This window comes from Lepus europaeus, chromosome 5 (genome assembly GCF_033115175.1).
Source record: "Lepus europaeus isolate LE1 chromosome 5, mLepTim1.pri, whole genome shotgun sequence".
NCBI lineage: Eukaryota > Metazoa > Chordata > Mammalia > Lagomorpha > Leporidae > Lepus > Lepus europaeus.
The window spans coordinates 148,184,087-148,200,075 of record NC_084831.1 but is presented as its reverse complement, the minus strand read 5'-3'; the positions used below and the strand labels follow the sequence as shown (position 1 = coordinate 148,200,075).

General features: G+C 42.7%; 1 protein-coding gene across 3 annotated transcripts in view; it reads left to right on the top strand.

Annotated features, from left to right (window-relative positions):
- LMBR1 (limb development membrane protein 1) overlaps positions 1-15,989 on the top strand; it is a 171,310-nt gene that overhangs the window by 93,191 nt on the left and 62,130 nt on the right. For all 3 annotated transcript variants that reach the window (XM_062192925.1, XM_062192926.1, XM_062192927.1), the window contains 3 exons: positions 12,069-12,195; positions 12,651-12,719; positions 13,545-13,609. In XM_062192925.1, coding sequence (XP_062048909.1) covers positions 12,069-12,195; positions 12,651-12,719; positions 13,545-13,609 — 261 coding nt within the window. The remainder of the gene's footprint in view (positions 1-12,068; positions 12,196-12,650; positions 12,720-13,544; positions 13,610-15,989) is intronic.

The following is a 15,989-nucleotide window of genomic DNA, read 5'->3' as shown; positions in this document are numbered from 1 at the left end:
AAATTTCTTGTCTTATAGTTTTAAGAACATAATGACACTTCCCATCCCATTCTCCCTCCCTCCATCCCTCTCACCCTTCTCCCTACTTCCTTTCTTATTTTTCTTTTAATTATTGTGATAATATACTTTTTTATTGAGAAAAAGTTTTATCATTAATTGAAGAAGCACCTAAGGAAACACACAATGGAGTTGGGCACTTAGGCTTATCTAAAACTTATGAGATTGGTTGAACTCTTTACCTAACATGAAATTAATCATATGTGTATAAAGTAAATTGAAAATAGATCTCGGTAAAAAATGAGAATGGGAATAAGAGAGGGAGGAGGAAGTTTGTAACTGTAAAGCTGTATAGTTCTGCATACATTCCTACAGACTTACTTCTAAGTGTACAGTTTAAAAACTTCTCATGGGACCTCAAATCTCTTTAAGCTGAATGGTAAAAATGCCATCTTAAGTGTTAAAGTGACCATATTAAGTGTTAAAGTGGTTATATAGATAGGATTAAGTGTTAAAGGGATCATATAAATAAGATCAAGTGTCTGGTAATAATAATAATAATAGATAGAATTAAAAAGGAGAGAATGTTCCAACATGGGAAGCAGTCTAAACAGCAGACTCATAGAATGGCACTCACTTTAAATAGCACTCTGACCTCAAAATCAGCCCTTAAGGCATTCTGGTCTGGCTGAAAAGCCCACAGAAGCATTTCAGGCATGGAAAGCCAAGACACTGTGGCAAAAAATGTCTTACATGAAGGATCTCTGTGAGTGAGACCCTAGTGGAAAGAAGAGGCCATCAAAGAAGGATGTACTTTTCTCTGAAGTGGTAGCCAATGTGGTAGCCAAGATTTCTGTGGTTTTGTAAATTTCTTTAATAAGGCTGAGAATCCAAGGAGTAAACTGCCTGTGGAAATTGTTTGGTGGTAGAAGAAGAGGCAAGAAACATGGGATATTATTGATACTTCATTATCATTAAAATATAGTAGTTCACCGTAGGGTGTATGCATGTGAAACGCAATACTGATTGGAAGGATCGGGAGGGATTATGTTGATGGAGACATAGAGCTACGTTAGAGTACTGAGAGAAGAGAAAGGCAGGAAGTTGTGAACTGAGAGAGCAGTTTCAAAGTTTGAGATCAGGGATTAGTGTATGTATTGGTGACTATAGTAGCATATAGATTCAGTTCATTGGAATTGAGGTTGTAAGCTTATATGTTACTTATAAGGGCAGGAGGTGTGACAAGTGCTTAAGAGCCAAGTGCTTGTATCATCAAGAAAGATGGGATTGTTCTTTACAGGTTTGTAGATGGTAGGTAACAGATATGGAGAGAGGGTGATAAGATGGCATTAGAGGGTGGTATAAATTTAATTTAGAAACACAAATGGTATGTGAACTCCCAAAACTTGAAAATTTCGAAGAGAACATTTTGAGTCATTATAGTTAACAGTTACATTGTGTTTACTAAGTATGAGATACTCTGTTAAGCATGTTACATGTATGATCTCATTTGATCCTTCTAACAACCTTATTAGATAGGTAGGCATTAGTATTCCAGTTTTCTGCAGGGGGAAACTGAGGCACATCGAAGTTTAGTAAATGTGTCCATGGTTAGTAAGTGGTAAGACTAGGATTTGAACCCAAGCAGTCTACTGCTTGTGTTGGGGTTTTTAACCAGCTTACTATACTGTCTCATAAAATGAATTTGGATTTTTAAAAAAGATTTCTTTATTATATGTTTGAAAAAGCAGAGGGAGGGAGTGAGAGAGAGAAAGAGAGGAGGAGAGAGAGGGAGAGGGAGGGAGAGAGAGGGATTGACAGATTGTCCATTCCCTGGCTCATTCCCCAGTGTCTGCAAAAGCTGAGGCTGGGCCATGCTGAAGCCAGGAACCTGGAACCCATCCAGGTTTTCCATATTGGCAGCAGGAACTCCAGTACTTGAGCCACCATCTCCTGCCTGCCAGGCACATTAGCAGCGAACTGGATTGGAAGAGGAGTAGCCGGGGTTTGGCATTCTGATATGGGAACATGGTTATACTTTCTTATTCCTGATGTCTTAACCCACTGCCCCTTTATACTTCTTCTTTTTTTTTTTTTTTGACAGGCAGAGTGGACAGTGAGAGAGAGAGACAGAGAGAAAGGTCTTCCTTTTGCCGTTGGTTCACCCTCCAATGGCCACCGCGGTTGGCGCGCTGCGGCCGGCGCACCGCGCTGATCCAATGGCAGGAGCCAGGTGCTTCTCCAGGTCTCCCATGGGGTGCAGGGCCCAAGGACTTGGGCCATCCTCCACTGCACTCCCGGGCCACAGCAGAGAGCTGGCCTGGAAGAGGGGCAACCGGGACAGAATCCGGTGCCCCGACCAGGACTAGAACCCGGTGTGCCGGCTCCGCAAGGCGGAGGATTAGCCTAGTGAGCCGCGGCGCCGGCTTATACTTCTTTTTAAGAGGTTCTATTTTGGGGTGCCATTACCTTGGAAAAATACATTAAAACAATGTTAGTTTGTTCTCATATTACTTCAGTTATACAAATCCACTTCAGAAAATTTGGGAAAAATAGAACAGCATAAAGTATAAAAGAAAAGTAATTCAACATAATCATAAACCTAGAAATAAGACTGTTAATACTGATTGCTCATATTTTTTATAATTGTATTTGAAAAAAATGAGATCATATTATACATACCATAGGTTACATTGTGACATTTCATTTAAGATGTAACGTCATGTTCTATGGAAGTATCATAATCTATTCAATGTGTCTTTTACGCTTGGATGTGTAAGCTGTTCAGTTTGTAAGCAAGTGTGTGCGTGTGTTTATGTGTTTATTTTTGTTGAGATTCATAAAATCATTTGTGAAGCTCTTCATATTTTCTTACTTTGGAACTAAAATTAGTGTAGCAATTGTATGTTTGGCAGTTCAGAAATGCTCACCTAGAAAACCGTCTGTGCCATAAGTGTTTATTGGAAGAAGTTCGTTGTCAATATTTTTAATTTCTTCAAAGAATTTTTTGTTTTATTTATTTTCTGCCTTCTTCTTGAGTCAGTTTTAGAGAACTATTTTTTCCTAGAAATATGCCCAGTCCATTTTGTTCTGAATTGCAAATTATTCACGGACAATTTTATTTGGTATTTTAAAAAATATTTCCTGCATCTTGATTATACTTTCTTATTTCTGATATTTTTAAATTTTTCTATCTGGACATTTATTAAATTCCAAGATCCACATCTTGGATTTAGTTTTCTACTGTTTTGCTCTTCTTTTTCAAGTAATTACAACATTTATCTTAAATTCCTCTTTTTATTGTTCTTTGTTCAGGTTTATTTTATTGTTCACTTTACAAATTCTTGAGTTGGGTGCTTTATTTATTATCCTTTTCTTAATAATAACATTCTCCTTTGAGTATCTGAATACAGACTTTGCATCCTGTAATTTTGTTAAATATTTTTGTTTTGTTACTTTTTAAATTGCCTGTATTTGCATTTGCATATTTTAATTTAAACCTTGTTAATTTTTTGTGTTCAGATATCTTAAGTTATTCTTTATTGTGAACATGTGTGTTCGGAGAAGGATATTTGTATTTTAGAATTTTTTGTCTTTTTGCAGCTTACTGTCCTATTTGTGTAAAGTTTCTTTGAGTAATTGAAATGAAAGTATATTTATTACCTTTTCATATAGGGATTACTTTATTAAATCAACTTTGTTAATTATGCCTGAGATCCTGTGTATCATTGTCAGTATTTTCCACTTTTTGATCAGTTGCATACTGATAGGTATTTTAGGAGTGAGCATCCACTATGGGCTTTGAGCATTACTTTCTATCTTTGCTGGGTTTGCAAAGACAGTGAGGGCGTGACTGATAATTCCTCTGGGCTGTTTTTTAGGGTTGTGTTTGTAGTGAGCTACTGTGCGAGATGAGGTGCTGCTCCCCCTAGGTCACAGAGCAGCCTTGCTTATCACACACACTGTGAAAGCAGTGGCTCCCCCATGGTCACTGTCTTTCAGTTGCTACACAAATCCACTGCACCTGCAACACCCGTCTGGGCTATTGGTATCTCCAAGGAGACTTGGGAGCAAGAGGAAATTACTTGCTGATGCTCATGCTGGTGTCTTCTGCCAGTGCCTGTGTAATGGTAAAGGGAACTTGTTAACTTGTAAGCAAGATGCACCAAGACTCTAGACCTTATAGTCTTTTTTTTTTTTTTCCAAGATTTATTTATTTACTTGAAAGGCAGAGTTTCAGAGAGAGAGAGAGAGAGAGAGAGAGAGACTTCCATCCATTGGTTCAATCCCCAAATGACAATGGCTGGAGCTGGCCAGGCTGAAGCTAGGAGCCTGGAACTCCATCAGGACCCCCTTCCCCCTCCCCCAACGTGGTCAGGGAACCAAGCACTTGAGCCATCTTCTGGTGTTTTCCCAGGTGTATTAGTAGGGAGCTAGATTGGAAGTGGAGCAGCTGGGACTTGAACTGACACTCAACCTGCTGTCCCACAATGCCAGCCCCAGACCTTTTAGTTTTAACAGTGAGAAGGAATGGTGAAGAGGAAAGTCAAATCCCCCACGGGCCAAATTTATGCTCTCCGTGTCTGCTTGTGACTGTGCTCACCTCAGTGGCAGAAGGGAGGGAGAAGAAAGTATGGAAGTCCCACCCTGACTCACCTAAATTAAGACTGAGTGGTGCTTTGCATGTTACACCCCCCCTCCCATGGGTGGAAGGAAAGATGTTGGCATGGTGCTGAGACAGCAAGACTCCAGCCCTAGTCCGAAGGCATTGTGGGTGTGGCTGCCAAGACAGGGAGTACTGAAGTTGACGTGAACCATGTCAGCAATGAAGATCTTGTTCAGATTAGACTACAAACCCAAGAAATTCATCTGGTGAGTCCTTGGGGGTGGCCCAAAGCAACAGTGTGTGCGAAGCCTTGCCCACTAACGCAGTGCCCACACCACATGGTAGTGAGGATGAAACTGAGTGGAGAAGTGCCTGAAGGCACCAGAAGTGCAGGACAGAACAGATCTACAGGCCCGAGTGCTATCAGAAGGCAGGGGTACACGGCAGGGGAAAGCACGGGTGCTCCTGCAACATGAGTAAGGACCAAGGAGGAAAAATACCTGCCTACTGCACATGCCCCACCCCCCTGATCTTCCCTGATTGCACTCCTCACACTCCCAGCAGGAGCAGGCGTCTTTGACAACTGCTGTAGACCTGGAGTCAGGTGCATGGCACTGCTTGGCCAAGTTTTTCAGAGTGGGAAAAACACTTTTTTCCTTTTGAGCAAGACCCTAAAAGGGAAAGTGAAGTTCAGGTGACATTTTGGTTTGGGTACTTTGGGCTGATTGAGAGTAGTTTTAAATGGCTGCACGCTGCATCTCTGTCCCAGAGACTGCCTCCATCCTTTGGCCAAACAGAAGCAAGTAGGATCCCACGAAGACAAGCTACAACACAGCTTTAGTGAGAAACTTAGTACTTTCCAGGTACTCAGAGGCTGTTCCCTACTGTAGCAGCATCGCACTTGCCCGACCTAGCCTCCAAGTGGACCCCCCAAAAAGGGTTAAGTTAACCTGCCACTCATCTTTCATTGAAATGGATTGCTTGACCCGTAGGGAGCAGCTCTTTAGCCCAGCTTCAGATTCCATGGCCAGTAAGACGGGGAGGGCCCAGCAGTCCTCTTGCCCACATAGAAAGTGTTTTATTCCAGAGCTCAGCTTGTCTGGCTCTGCCTGGCATCAAGGTTTCATGTGAGAAGGCAGTGGCTATGTCTTAGAGGAAAGCTGTTCAAAGGAAAAAGTGTTCAAGCCAAGTAAACCCTGTGCAGGGCTCACCGATGTTTGGCTGTATCAGAAGTTGGCAGCTCATAAAAATTCATGGATTCTATATTCCAGAAGTATTTGTTTTAAAAAAGGATTTATTTATTTATTTATTTGAAAGGCAGAGTCAGAGAGAGAGAGAGAGAGGGAGGGAGGGAGGGAGAAAGGGAGGGAGGGATAGAGATATTAGACCTGCTTGTTCACTCCCCAGACCCTGGAACTCCATCCAGGTCTCCCATATGGATGCAGGGGCATCTTCCACTGCTTTCCCAGGCTCATGAGCAGAGAGCTGGATTGGAAGTGAAGCAGCCAGGACTTCTCCAGTGGCCATATGGGATGTTGGTGTTGCAATGGCAGCTTAACCTGCTGTACCACAGCACTGTTCCCTAGTTTTAAATTTTTAAACTATTTATGGTTTATGTAAAATTTATACAAGATATAAATAATAAAATATTTCTGTTTATTTAAGTATATTATAAAGAGTAATAACAATGAAGTCCTGTGTTCCACAATTTATAGAAATAGACCATAATATTTTAGTGGGTAGTAGATGTTATCAATGTAAAGTGTCCTGCTTTGTCCCATTTAATGTTTTATTTTTGCTCCATTTCCTTATATATTAAGCCAGAGACTCCAGTTACATTTTAAAAAAAACTGCATTTACTTAATCTTTTGATCATTTCCTTTCACTCTTATTTTTTGATGTCACTTTTAGATATTTCTTACACAATTTTATTTTTTTTAATTTGAAAGGCACTGAGACAAAGACATGGATAAAGAAACAGAGATCTTGCCGGCGCCGCGGCTCACTAGGCTAATCCTCCGCCTTGCGGCGCCGGCACACCGGGTTCTAGTCCCGGTCGGGGCACCGATCCTTTCCTGGTTGCCCCTCTTCCAGGCCAGCTCTCTGCTGTGGCCAGGGAGTGCAGTGGAGGATGGCCCAAGTCCTTGGGTCCTGCACCCCATGGGAGACCAGGAGAAGCACCTGGCTCCTGCCATCGGAACAGCGCGGTACGCCGGCCGCAGCGCGCTACCGCGGCAGCCATTGGAGGGTGAACCAACGGCAAAAGGAAGACCTTTCTCTCTGTCTCTCTCTCACTGTCCACTCTGCCTGTCAAAAAAAAAAAAAAAAAAAAGAAACAGAGATCTTTTCATCTGCTTGTTTTTTTTTTGTTTTTGTTTTTTGTTTTTTGTTTTTTTAACAGGCAGAGTGGACAGTGAGAGAGAGACAGAAAGGTCTTCCTTTTGCCGTTGGTTCACCCTCCAATGGCCGCCGCGGGTGGCGCGCTGCGGCCGGCGCACTGCGCTGATCCGATGGCAGCAGCCAGGTGCTTCTCCTGGTCTCCCATGGGGTGCAGGGCCCAAGCACTTGGGCCATCCTCCACTGCACTCCCTGGCCACAGCAGAGAGCTGGCCTGGAAGAGGGGCAACCAGGACAGGATTGGTGCCCCGACCGGGACTAGAACCCGGTGTGCCGTCGCCGCAAGGCGGAGGATTAGCCTAGTGAGCCGCGGCGCCGGCTGTCATCTGCTTGTTTTTGTCCAAATTCCTACAACAGCCAGGGGTAGACCAGGTGAAGCCTGGAGCTGGGAACTCAATCCTGGGTCCCCCATGTGGGTGGCAGTGACCCAAGTACTTGATCTATCACTGCTGCTTCCCTGGGTGTTCATTAACAGGAAGCTGAGTTGGGACTGGAATCAGGCACCCCAGTATGGGATGCACAAGTCCCAAGTGGTGTCTTAAATGCTGTGTCAAATATCTGCAGTGAATTCTGGTTTTTGACCTAATTTGCATACATGGTCATAGTGGATACATTTGATTTTACCTTTTATCTCTGTAGCTTTATATATTTTATTGTTTGCTACTATTTTTGCTAGACTTGTTTACTGGTTTTTACTGTGTTGACTATTTTTCCCTTTTCTGTAGGATCTTAAAAGGCATTACTACTTTTGATAATGGTTACTATTCCTGTTAATAGTACTATTATTTTAAAACTAGTAAGATTATTGGTAACTTTAAATTTTTAACAGCATTATTTTAATTTTACTATTCTCAGAGTAAAATGAGAAATGCTGGTCATCATTTTAAATGACCCTGATTTAAAATGAAAATTTTCTTTAAATCTTTTTTTTCTGCCCTCTAATTATTTTTTATTAGATAACTAGAATTGTTATCATTAAATGACTTCTCTTTTCAAATATGTTTGTTGGCATTACGTTTTAGTTTATAGCCATGTATGTAGTTATTTGTCTCTTTACCAAAAGTCATTGTTCACCAGCAGTTCTGTGAAATCCTTTGTGAAGGATCAGGTGGCATCATGGCTTGGGCTTCCATATCCAACAGAGCCATACGTGTTCGTGTCCCTCTCCTCCCTGCAGTACATACCCAGGTGGACATGTAGGGCTTTCATGTCCCCTGAGGACAGGGAGAGCTGCATGGTACTGCAGTCTTTTTTCCTACAGTATTTGAGGTTGGAGTAGAGGTGAGTCTGGAAGAGGGAGCCTGGAGAAAGTGAATGGCCCATCCATTAAGCAAAGCACCTTTCATTTTGAGTGGCCTAGTGTCTGCTTATGGCTCAACCAGACTTTTCTTGTTTTTAAAGGTTTATTTATTTCAAAGGCTGAGTGACAGAGAGATAGGAGAGGAGCGGGAAAGAGAGATCTTGTATCTCTGGTTTACTCCTCATATAGCTGCAATAGCCAGGGTTGGGCCAGGCCAAAACCAGGAGCCTAGAATTCCATCCAGTTCTCTCATGTGGGTTGCTGGGGCCCAAGTTCTTAGACCATTGTCCACTGCTTTCCCAGCTGGGTTAGCAGAGAGCTGGATCAGAAGTGGAGCAGCCAGGACTCAAACCAGCGCTCCTGTGTGGGATGCTGGAGTCACAGGCAGTCACAAGCTGCTGTGCTGCACCACCAACCCGCCTCAGACAAACTTGTAATTCTTCCCTTTATACAAGGTTCTTTTTTTAAATTTTTTTTTTTTGATAGGCAGAGTTAGACAGAGAGAGAGAGAGAGAGAGAGACAGAGAGAAAGGTCTTCCTTTTCCGTTGGTTCACCCCTTAATGGCCGCTGTGGCTGGCGCACTGCGCTGATCTGAAGGCAGGAGCCAGGTGCTTCTCCTGGTCTCCCATGCGGGTGCAGGGCCCAAGCACTTGGGCCATCCTCCACTGCCTTCCCGGGCCGCAGCAGAGAGCTGGACTGGAAGAGGAGCAACCGGGACAGAACCGGCACCCCAACTGGGACTAGAACCCAGGGTGCCGGTACCGCAGGTGGAGGATTAGCCTAGTGAGCCGCGGCGCTGGCCCTGTTTATACAGAATTCTTTGTCTTCATTCCCAGCACCATTTATTGAGCTTTAGACTCCTTGATTCTGCAGGTGTGCCCATGGGTATAGCATGGCTTATTTATTATTGTTGTGATAACATCCCTTCCTGCTTCAACTCTGAAGAGGGGAGCTACAACCAAGTGTCCAGTTTATTGTCTCGCTCCCACTGTGTGGCCTAGCCTTTATGTGTGCATGAGCAGGTAGGGACCTGGGGGGCCAGTATTTCTTCCATTTGTCTACCATGTGGGAGGGGCATTCACTCCTCGATCCTGAGTCTTCCCACATCCCTTAACCCAACCTGGGGAGGGGGGTATCGCCTCCGTTCTTTTCCAGAAAGGTGTATCTCTGTTAGCCTTCCATTCTCATCTCCCAAAACTATCAAGAATTGTAAAGGGTCAGATTTTTTGTTCTACTTGTAAGCTAATAAGGTACTCTCCCAGTTTCATGGTTGCTGCTTGCAGTGAGATTTCTGGTCCAGAGCCAGAGAACTGGATCAGCGCAGCAAATGTATGAGGTTCCTGTTGGTATTCCCCTTAGCCCCAAGTCCCACAGAGGAGACACACCAGCTGAAGGCTGAGCCCTGGTTGACTTGCTGGACTTAGACCTGTGTGACCTGTGAGACGAATGCTGACTCCCATACTAGACAGCAAACAGAGCTGTCCCCTGCTTTGGAGAGATACATCTCGAACTTCTACCACTGTCAGCCGTAGAGACCCATCCAACTCCTGCCACTGCCGGCTCTAGAGAGCCATCTCGAACTTCCTCCACCGTCGGCTCTACAAACATCCTTGCGGAGAACAAGGACTGTCTCTGCCTCTGCCTGTGAGATGTGCAAGAGTGAGAGACCCATGGAGTGGGGTTTCCCAGCACGGAAGACCGTGTTTGAAGACAGCAGGTTCAATTGCTGAGACGTTTGTTTCTTACCAGAATATCACAGGACATATGTAAATCTTATGGTGATGGATTCCCCAACATTTATTATTGTCATAACACTTGTATAATACTTATTGTATTATTATTACATTTTGGGGTTGAAGAGTTTTATATGGTTCCTGAGAACCTTAATGTGATCAAGAACCTATTTAGTTCAGATATCGTGGCACTTAAAGCCTTGCTGTTTAGATCATGTATTCCTTCGGAGCTAGCTGGAGGCAGGCAAAGACAGAGCTGAGGGGTGTAGCACCTACATACCAAGTACCTTCTGCTTTTATCTTTTATTTATAGGCTTTCCACAGAATATTTAAGATGTAATAAAAAGATGATTGCTTAGAGAGAAAGAAGAGAGGAAGGGTAGAAGAAGAGAGGGTGGGGCCACTGTTAAAAAGTTATGGTCATGTTTCGGTACCCTAAGTAGTTTGATGGTTATAAAGGGACAGTTCAAAGGGTTCCTTAGGAACATAGTGTGTTCCATGATCATGTTTCGTCTCACTTGAATAATAGCTACTTGCCGTTAGATCTCATGTGTTGTAATACAAACCTGACTCATCCTGGTTCACTGGCCTCCCTTGCTATGAACTCTCAAGGTGAACTGACTGTCCTGTTGGGAGAAGTATTTAAACCTGCCATGGGAAGCCCAGCAGTAAGACCGATACGGTCGAAGGGCTGTAGAAAAGTCACCTCACCTCCGAGGTCATCATTTAGGGCTAGGAATACTTCCTCTGTGGTTGTTGGACCATTCAATTTGGGGAACAAGAGTGCTGTGATCCAAGTGCACCTGATTCCTACAATTCAGAAATTAGAATTTTTAGGACAACTGAAATAAATATATGTTTTGGATCTTTAGAACATCTCTTTAAACTACTTCTCATGTAGAGTGAAAGAGTACATGATTTACTGAGAACCATGGACTAAAGTTTTTATTGCTCAATGGTGTTTTATAGTACAAAGTATCAATATGAATCTTTAATTTTAGGTAGATTCAGCCATTGGGTTCTTTTTAAGTATAAGGAAATTTCTGTTTTTTTGTTTTCTAGCAATTTTCAAGTTTAAAAGTCTGGTCTCTAGTTAGGACCTGAATCAAAATTTGTTTTATATTTAAAGCAAAATTATTCAGGGTTGGCACTGTGGTGTAGAGGGTAAAACTGCTCCCTGCAGTGCTGGCATCCCATATGGGCGCTGGTTCCAGTCCCGGCTGCTCTACTTCCCATTCAGCTTCTGCTTCTGGGGAAGCAGCAGAGGGTGACCCAAGTCCTTGGTCCCCTGCACCCTCCTAGGAGACCCAGAAGAAACTCCTGGCTCCTGGCTTTGGATCGGCGCAGCTCTGGCTGTTACAGCCGTTTGGGGAGTGAACCAGTGAATGGGAGATCTCATTATCTCTCTCTCTCACTCTGCCTTTCAAATAAATAAATAAATCTTTAAGACAACAGAATTATACATAGTGATTATTATACCCTGGCTTTATGGGTTAATGAAGAAAAGAATTGTGTGTGTGTGTATCTGTGTGTGTATATTTATTATATATAATTGATATAAGTATTGCCCATACGGTTTGTACTGTTGGATTACAATGGGCAGTTCTTCAGATGCACACTAGAGGGCTCCAGAGGCTATGAGGAGCTACACGAATTCGTCCTGTTGTGTTCCCCTGTCAAATGGTGTATTGTGCTTTCATCACGTCTAATGTTCACTAAACTGTTTGGCCATGTGCCATGATTAGCCCTGTATTCCCCTGATTAGAATCACAGATAGGAATTCATTAATCTACTTTCTTCATGGAAAATGATAGGCAAGTAATTGTTAAAAATGGTTCTGCCAAGTTTTTTATGAAGATTTTTTTTTTACTTTAAGCTTAATACTATTTCCCATAATTTTGAAAAGTTAGTCTATACAGTATAAACTAGTGTTTTTTCCCTCCTATATGATTATTTTATGCTTTCATACAGGCAGAAACCTAATGGTTCATGAAATGAGATAAATGTTAACATTATGTCTGCTGTATTTTTTAGGGAATCCGAGCCCGCATTTTAGAAACCCTGGTCATGCTCCTGCTCCTTGCCTTACTGATTCTTGGGATAGTCTGGGTTGCTTCGGCGCTCATTGACAATGATGCTGCCAGCATGGAGTCTTTATATGGTATGAACTTTCTTGTTCTAGCCAATCCCTATAATGGAAGCTACAGCCTGGAATATAGCTACATAATGCTTTGAACTGCATTACCATAATTCTTTGTATAGTTTACCCTGGATGTTAATTTACAGAATAATGACATGTTTGGATAGCTTAAGAAAATAAATCAATGTCCATTTGTTTCATATATGTGTAAGCAGCTTTTCAGAGGTATTTTTTTAAAATTAATTGGTTTCTCGAAGTTCCATGAAGGTGTTTTTTCTACCCCTCCAAATAGATTTCACAAAAGATTTATTCCTGTTCTACTTTAGAACTTTTTATTGGAAATTTTTTAGTTTGATAGACTCAAATGTGCAGTTATCTTTGCTATTTTAAAATAGAGATGCTATCTTAATATAGGCTGGCTACATCTTAATGTTCAGTATTTTGGATTTAATAATGTATGTTTATATTTTTTGTAGATCTTTGGGAATTCTACCTACCCTACTTATATTCTTGTATATCATTGATGGGATGTCTGTTACTTCTGTGTAAGTATTTTTCTGGTTTAATATTGCTAGGAAGGTAGAGTTGTCTATATTCTAGAAAATTGTGGGAAATTTTTCTGATGAGATTCCTAAAAACTTGGAAAGTTTTGTGAGTTGGCTCTAACTCTTTCTATTAAGATACATTCTGATAAACTGAAACCATGAAGTAATAAGATATTTCTGTTATTCTCTAAGAAATTCTCCCAGGGAGGGAGATGTATGTGTGGTTGCACTGGCTGCCACTCACACACTCATACTTGTAGTATACACATGTTTCTGAAGGAATACCTGTGCTCCTCACACTTGCCCCTCTGCTTTTATTGATGAAAAACACTGAGAGAATCTAAATTGGAGACCACAATGTTCTTTTTTTTTTTTTTAAAGATTTAATTATTTATTTGAAAGAGTTAACACAGAGATAGGAGAGGCAGAGAGAGAGAGAGAGAGAGAGAGAGGTCTTCCATCCACTGGTTCACTCCCCAATTGGCTGCAGTGGCTGGAGCTGTGTTGATCTGAAGCCAGGATCCAGGAGCTTCCTCCGGGTCTTCCACGTGGCTACAGGGGCCCAAGGACTTGGGCCAACCTCCTCTGCTTTCCCAGGCCATAGCAGAGAGCTGAATCGGAAGTGGAGAACTGGGTCTTGAACCAGCGCCCATATGGGATGCCAGCGCTGCATGCCAGGGTGTTAACCCACTGTGCCACAGCGCTGGCCCCTACCACAATGTTCTTAAAATGATAATCTTTGCATTTGCTTTGCTTCTTACTGGTTTGTGTTTCTGAGCTCTGAAACGTGGTTTTCTGTCTGTTGGTGACTTCTTGTTTTGGCAGTGTGTACACCAGTTGGCCTCTCCCGTATGTTCACAGTGATGGGTCAGTTGCTCGTGAAGCCAACAGTAAGTCATTAGAAATCCTTTTGTTTATTAAATTTATTAAGTGACAAAAAGCTTTCTATTGAAGTCCCCATGGAGCTACTTACAGACCTCCCCTCCCCAAGGTAATTTTTCTCCCAAATTCATCTCCTGTTTACAGTATCCTCAAAACTTTAGTTACTTCTGCTTCTTTTCTTGTTCCTAACGTTCAATATTCACAGTCTTATGTTGAGTAATTGAGATACTACTACGTGATAGTGGTAAGTACTGTATTGTTTGAAAGGCAGTTACAGAGAGTGGGAGAGACAGAGCAAGAGGGAGATAAGTACTGTAATTTTACTCATAAAACTTCACTTCATCCTGATGACAAGCCTGTAGGTTTGAATTGTCTTCGTTAGGGAGATGAAGTAGTTTGAACAAGTTGATAGATCGTTGTGACTTGAACTCAGAGGCTGTTTCAGAGCCCAGGCTCTCAACCCCTGTTCTACTCTGCCTGGAGCTACAGAGTCTCGATGGCTTTCTTGGAGAATGGACTTTGTCCCTGCTACTAGTTTCCTCTGATTGACATGCCTTTCTCCTAGTAATTTACTAGTAATCTACCAAGTAAGATGCTACTACTGTCAGAAACACGGGCCCACACTTTTTTTCTTCCCAGCTGGAAGTCATATTTCTTCCTCTGACCTTGTTCAACATTTTATTTAAACTTCCGTTATGACTTTTATTTTATTTTACTTTTAAAGATTTATTTAGTTATTTGAAAGACAGAATGACAGAGAGGGAATGACAGGCAGACACACACACACACACACACACGGAGGGAGGGGGAAAGAGAGAGAGAGAGAGAGTGAGGTTTTTTATCTGCTGGTTTACTCCCCAAATGCCTACAATGGTCAGGGTAGGCAAGGCTGAAGCCGGGAGTCAGGAACTCCATCTGTGTCTCCCATGTAGGTTGCAGGAATGCCTGTGCCGAGGCCAGCATCCACTGCCCCAAGGCGCGTTAGCAGGAAGCTGGTTGGAAGTGGGGAATAGCCAGGACTCACTCCCTGGTGTGGGCTGCAGGCTCCCCAAATAGTCACTTAACCACTTAACCTGCTGGACCACAGGGCCTGCCCTTTGACACTTATTTTTGAGATAAAGATATTTATTTATTTGAAAGGCAGAGTGACAGGGAGAGGGAGGGTGGACACAGGCAGAGATTGGTTGATTGGTCAGTCTTCCATCTGCTGGTTCACTCCCCAGATGGCCACAGTAGCCAGGACTGGGCCAGGCTGAAGCCAGGAGCCAGGAACTCAATCTGGATCTTCCACATGGGTGGCAGGGGCCCAAGTACTTGGGTCGTCTCCTGCTGCCTTCCCAGGTGAATTAGCAGGAAGCTGGATCAGAACCAGAGTAGCTGGCACGCGAACCAACACTCTGTTATGGGATGCTGGCATTGCAAGCAGTGTCTCAACACTCTGCCCCACAGCACTGGCCCCTTGACATTTATTTTAATCCTATAATTATCTTTTGTATTCATCTCACCTCTTCTGCTAGAATATAAGCTTTTTAAGATAAAGTACTGTGTCCTACCCTTATTTAAGTCCCCATCAGCCCGAAGTAGTTGTGAGCATAGGCTTTGCAGGCACATAACTTTTCTTTGCCAACCTTGGTTTCCTGAAATGTAGAATGGGAATGATAACAGTCTGTTTTCCACGGAGTTGTTGTAGAAATCAGGGAAGGTGACGCTTGTCACTCACATCAGCACTGAACTGGTGGTAAGTAATTATTCCACAGTGTGCACAGTAAGATAAAGAACTTTTTCATGTGTTAGACCTTGAGGAAAGTAAAAGCTGCCAAACCTGATCCAACTGTAGAAAGTGATGAGCAGCATTAATGGGGAAGAAACTTTGTGTCATGGCCCACAAAGCTGGGTCCCTGCCCACTCGCATGTGTATTCTGTCCTGGATTATTCTTGCCCGATTCATGCATCCCTTTATTTCCTTGAAAAGGCCTCATTGGCTGGCCTGTTTAGGTCTCCCCTCCACCTTCTTTTGATCCTTTATCCTTTATGGAATGGTCTTTCTTTATATATTTATGTGTTATCAATTAATTCTTACTACTTGCTTTCCTCTCCCAAGTTTAGGTTTCCCAAAGGTAGAGTTGGTATGTGTACCTGGTAATTAACTCAGTACTAGGCCACAAGAGATTATAGATTACTGTTAAAAACTGGGGATTATTAGATTGCTTTAAATAAATGGCATATAAGCTGTGCACATGTGATACCTGATGGAGGGGTGAATGGTTTGAGAGCCATTCCCGGTGAGTACCTCATCAGCTCGCTGAAAGGGTGCAGATGCACATGCACGGTCCACATCCTTGTGTTTGGTCCACCAGCGGCTCATAGTCCATTATTTTTCTAGGAATC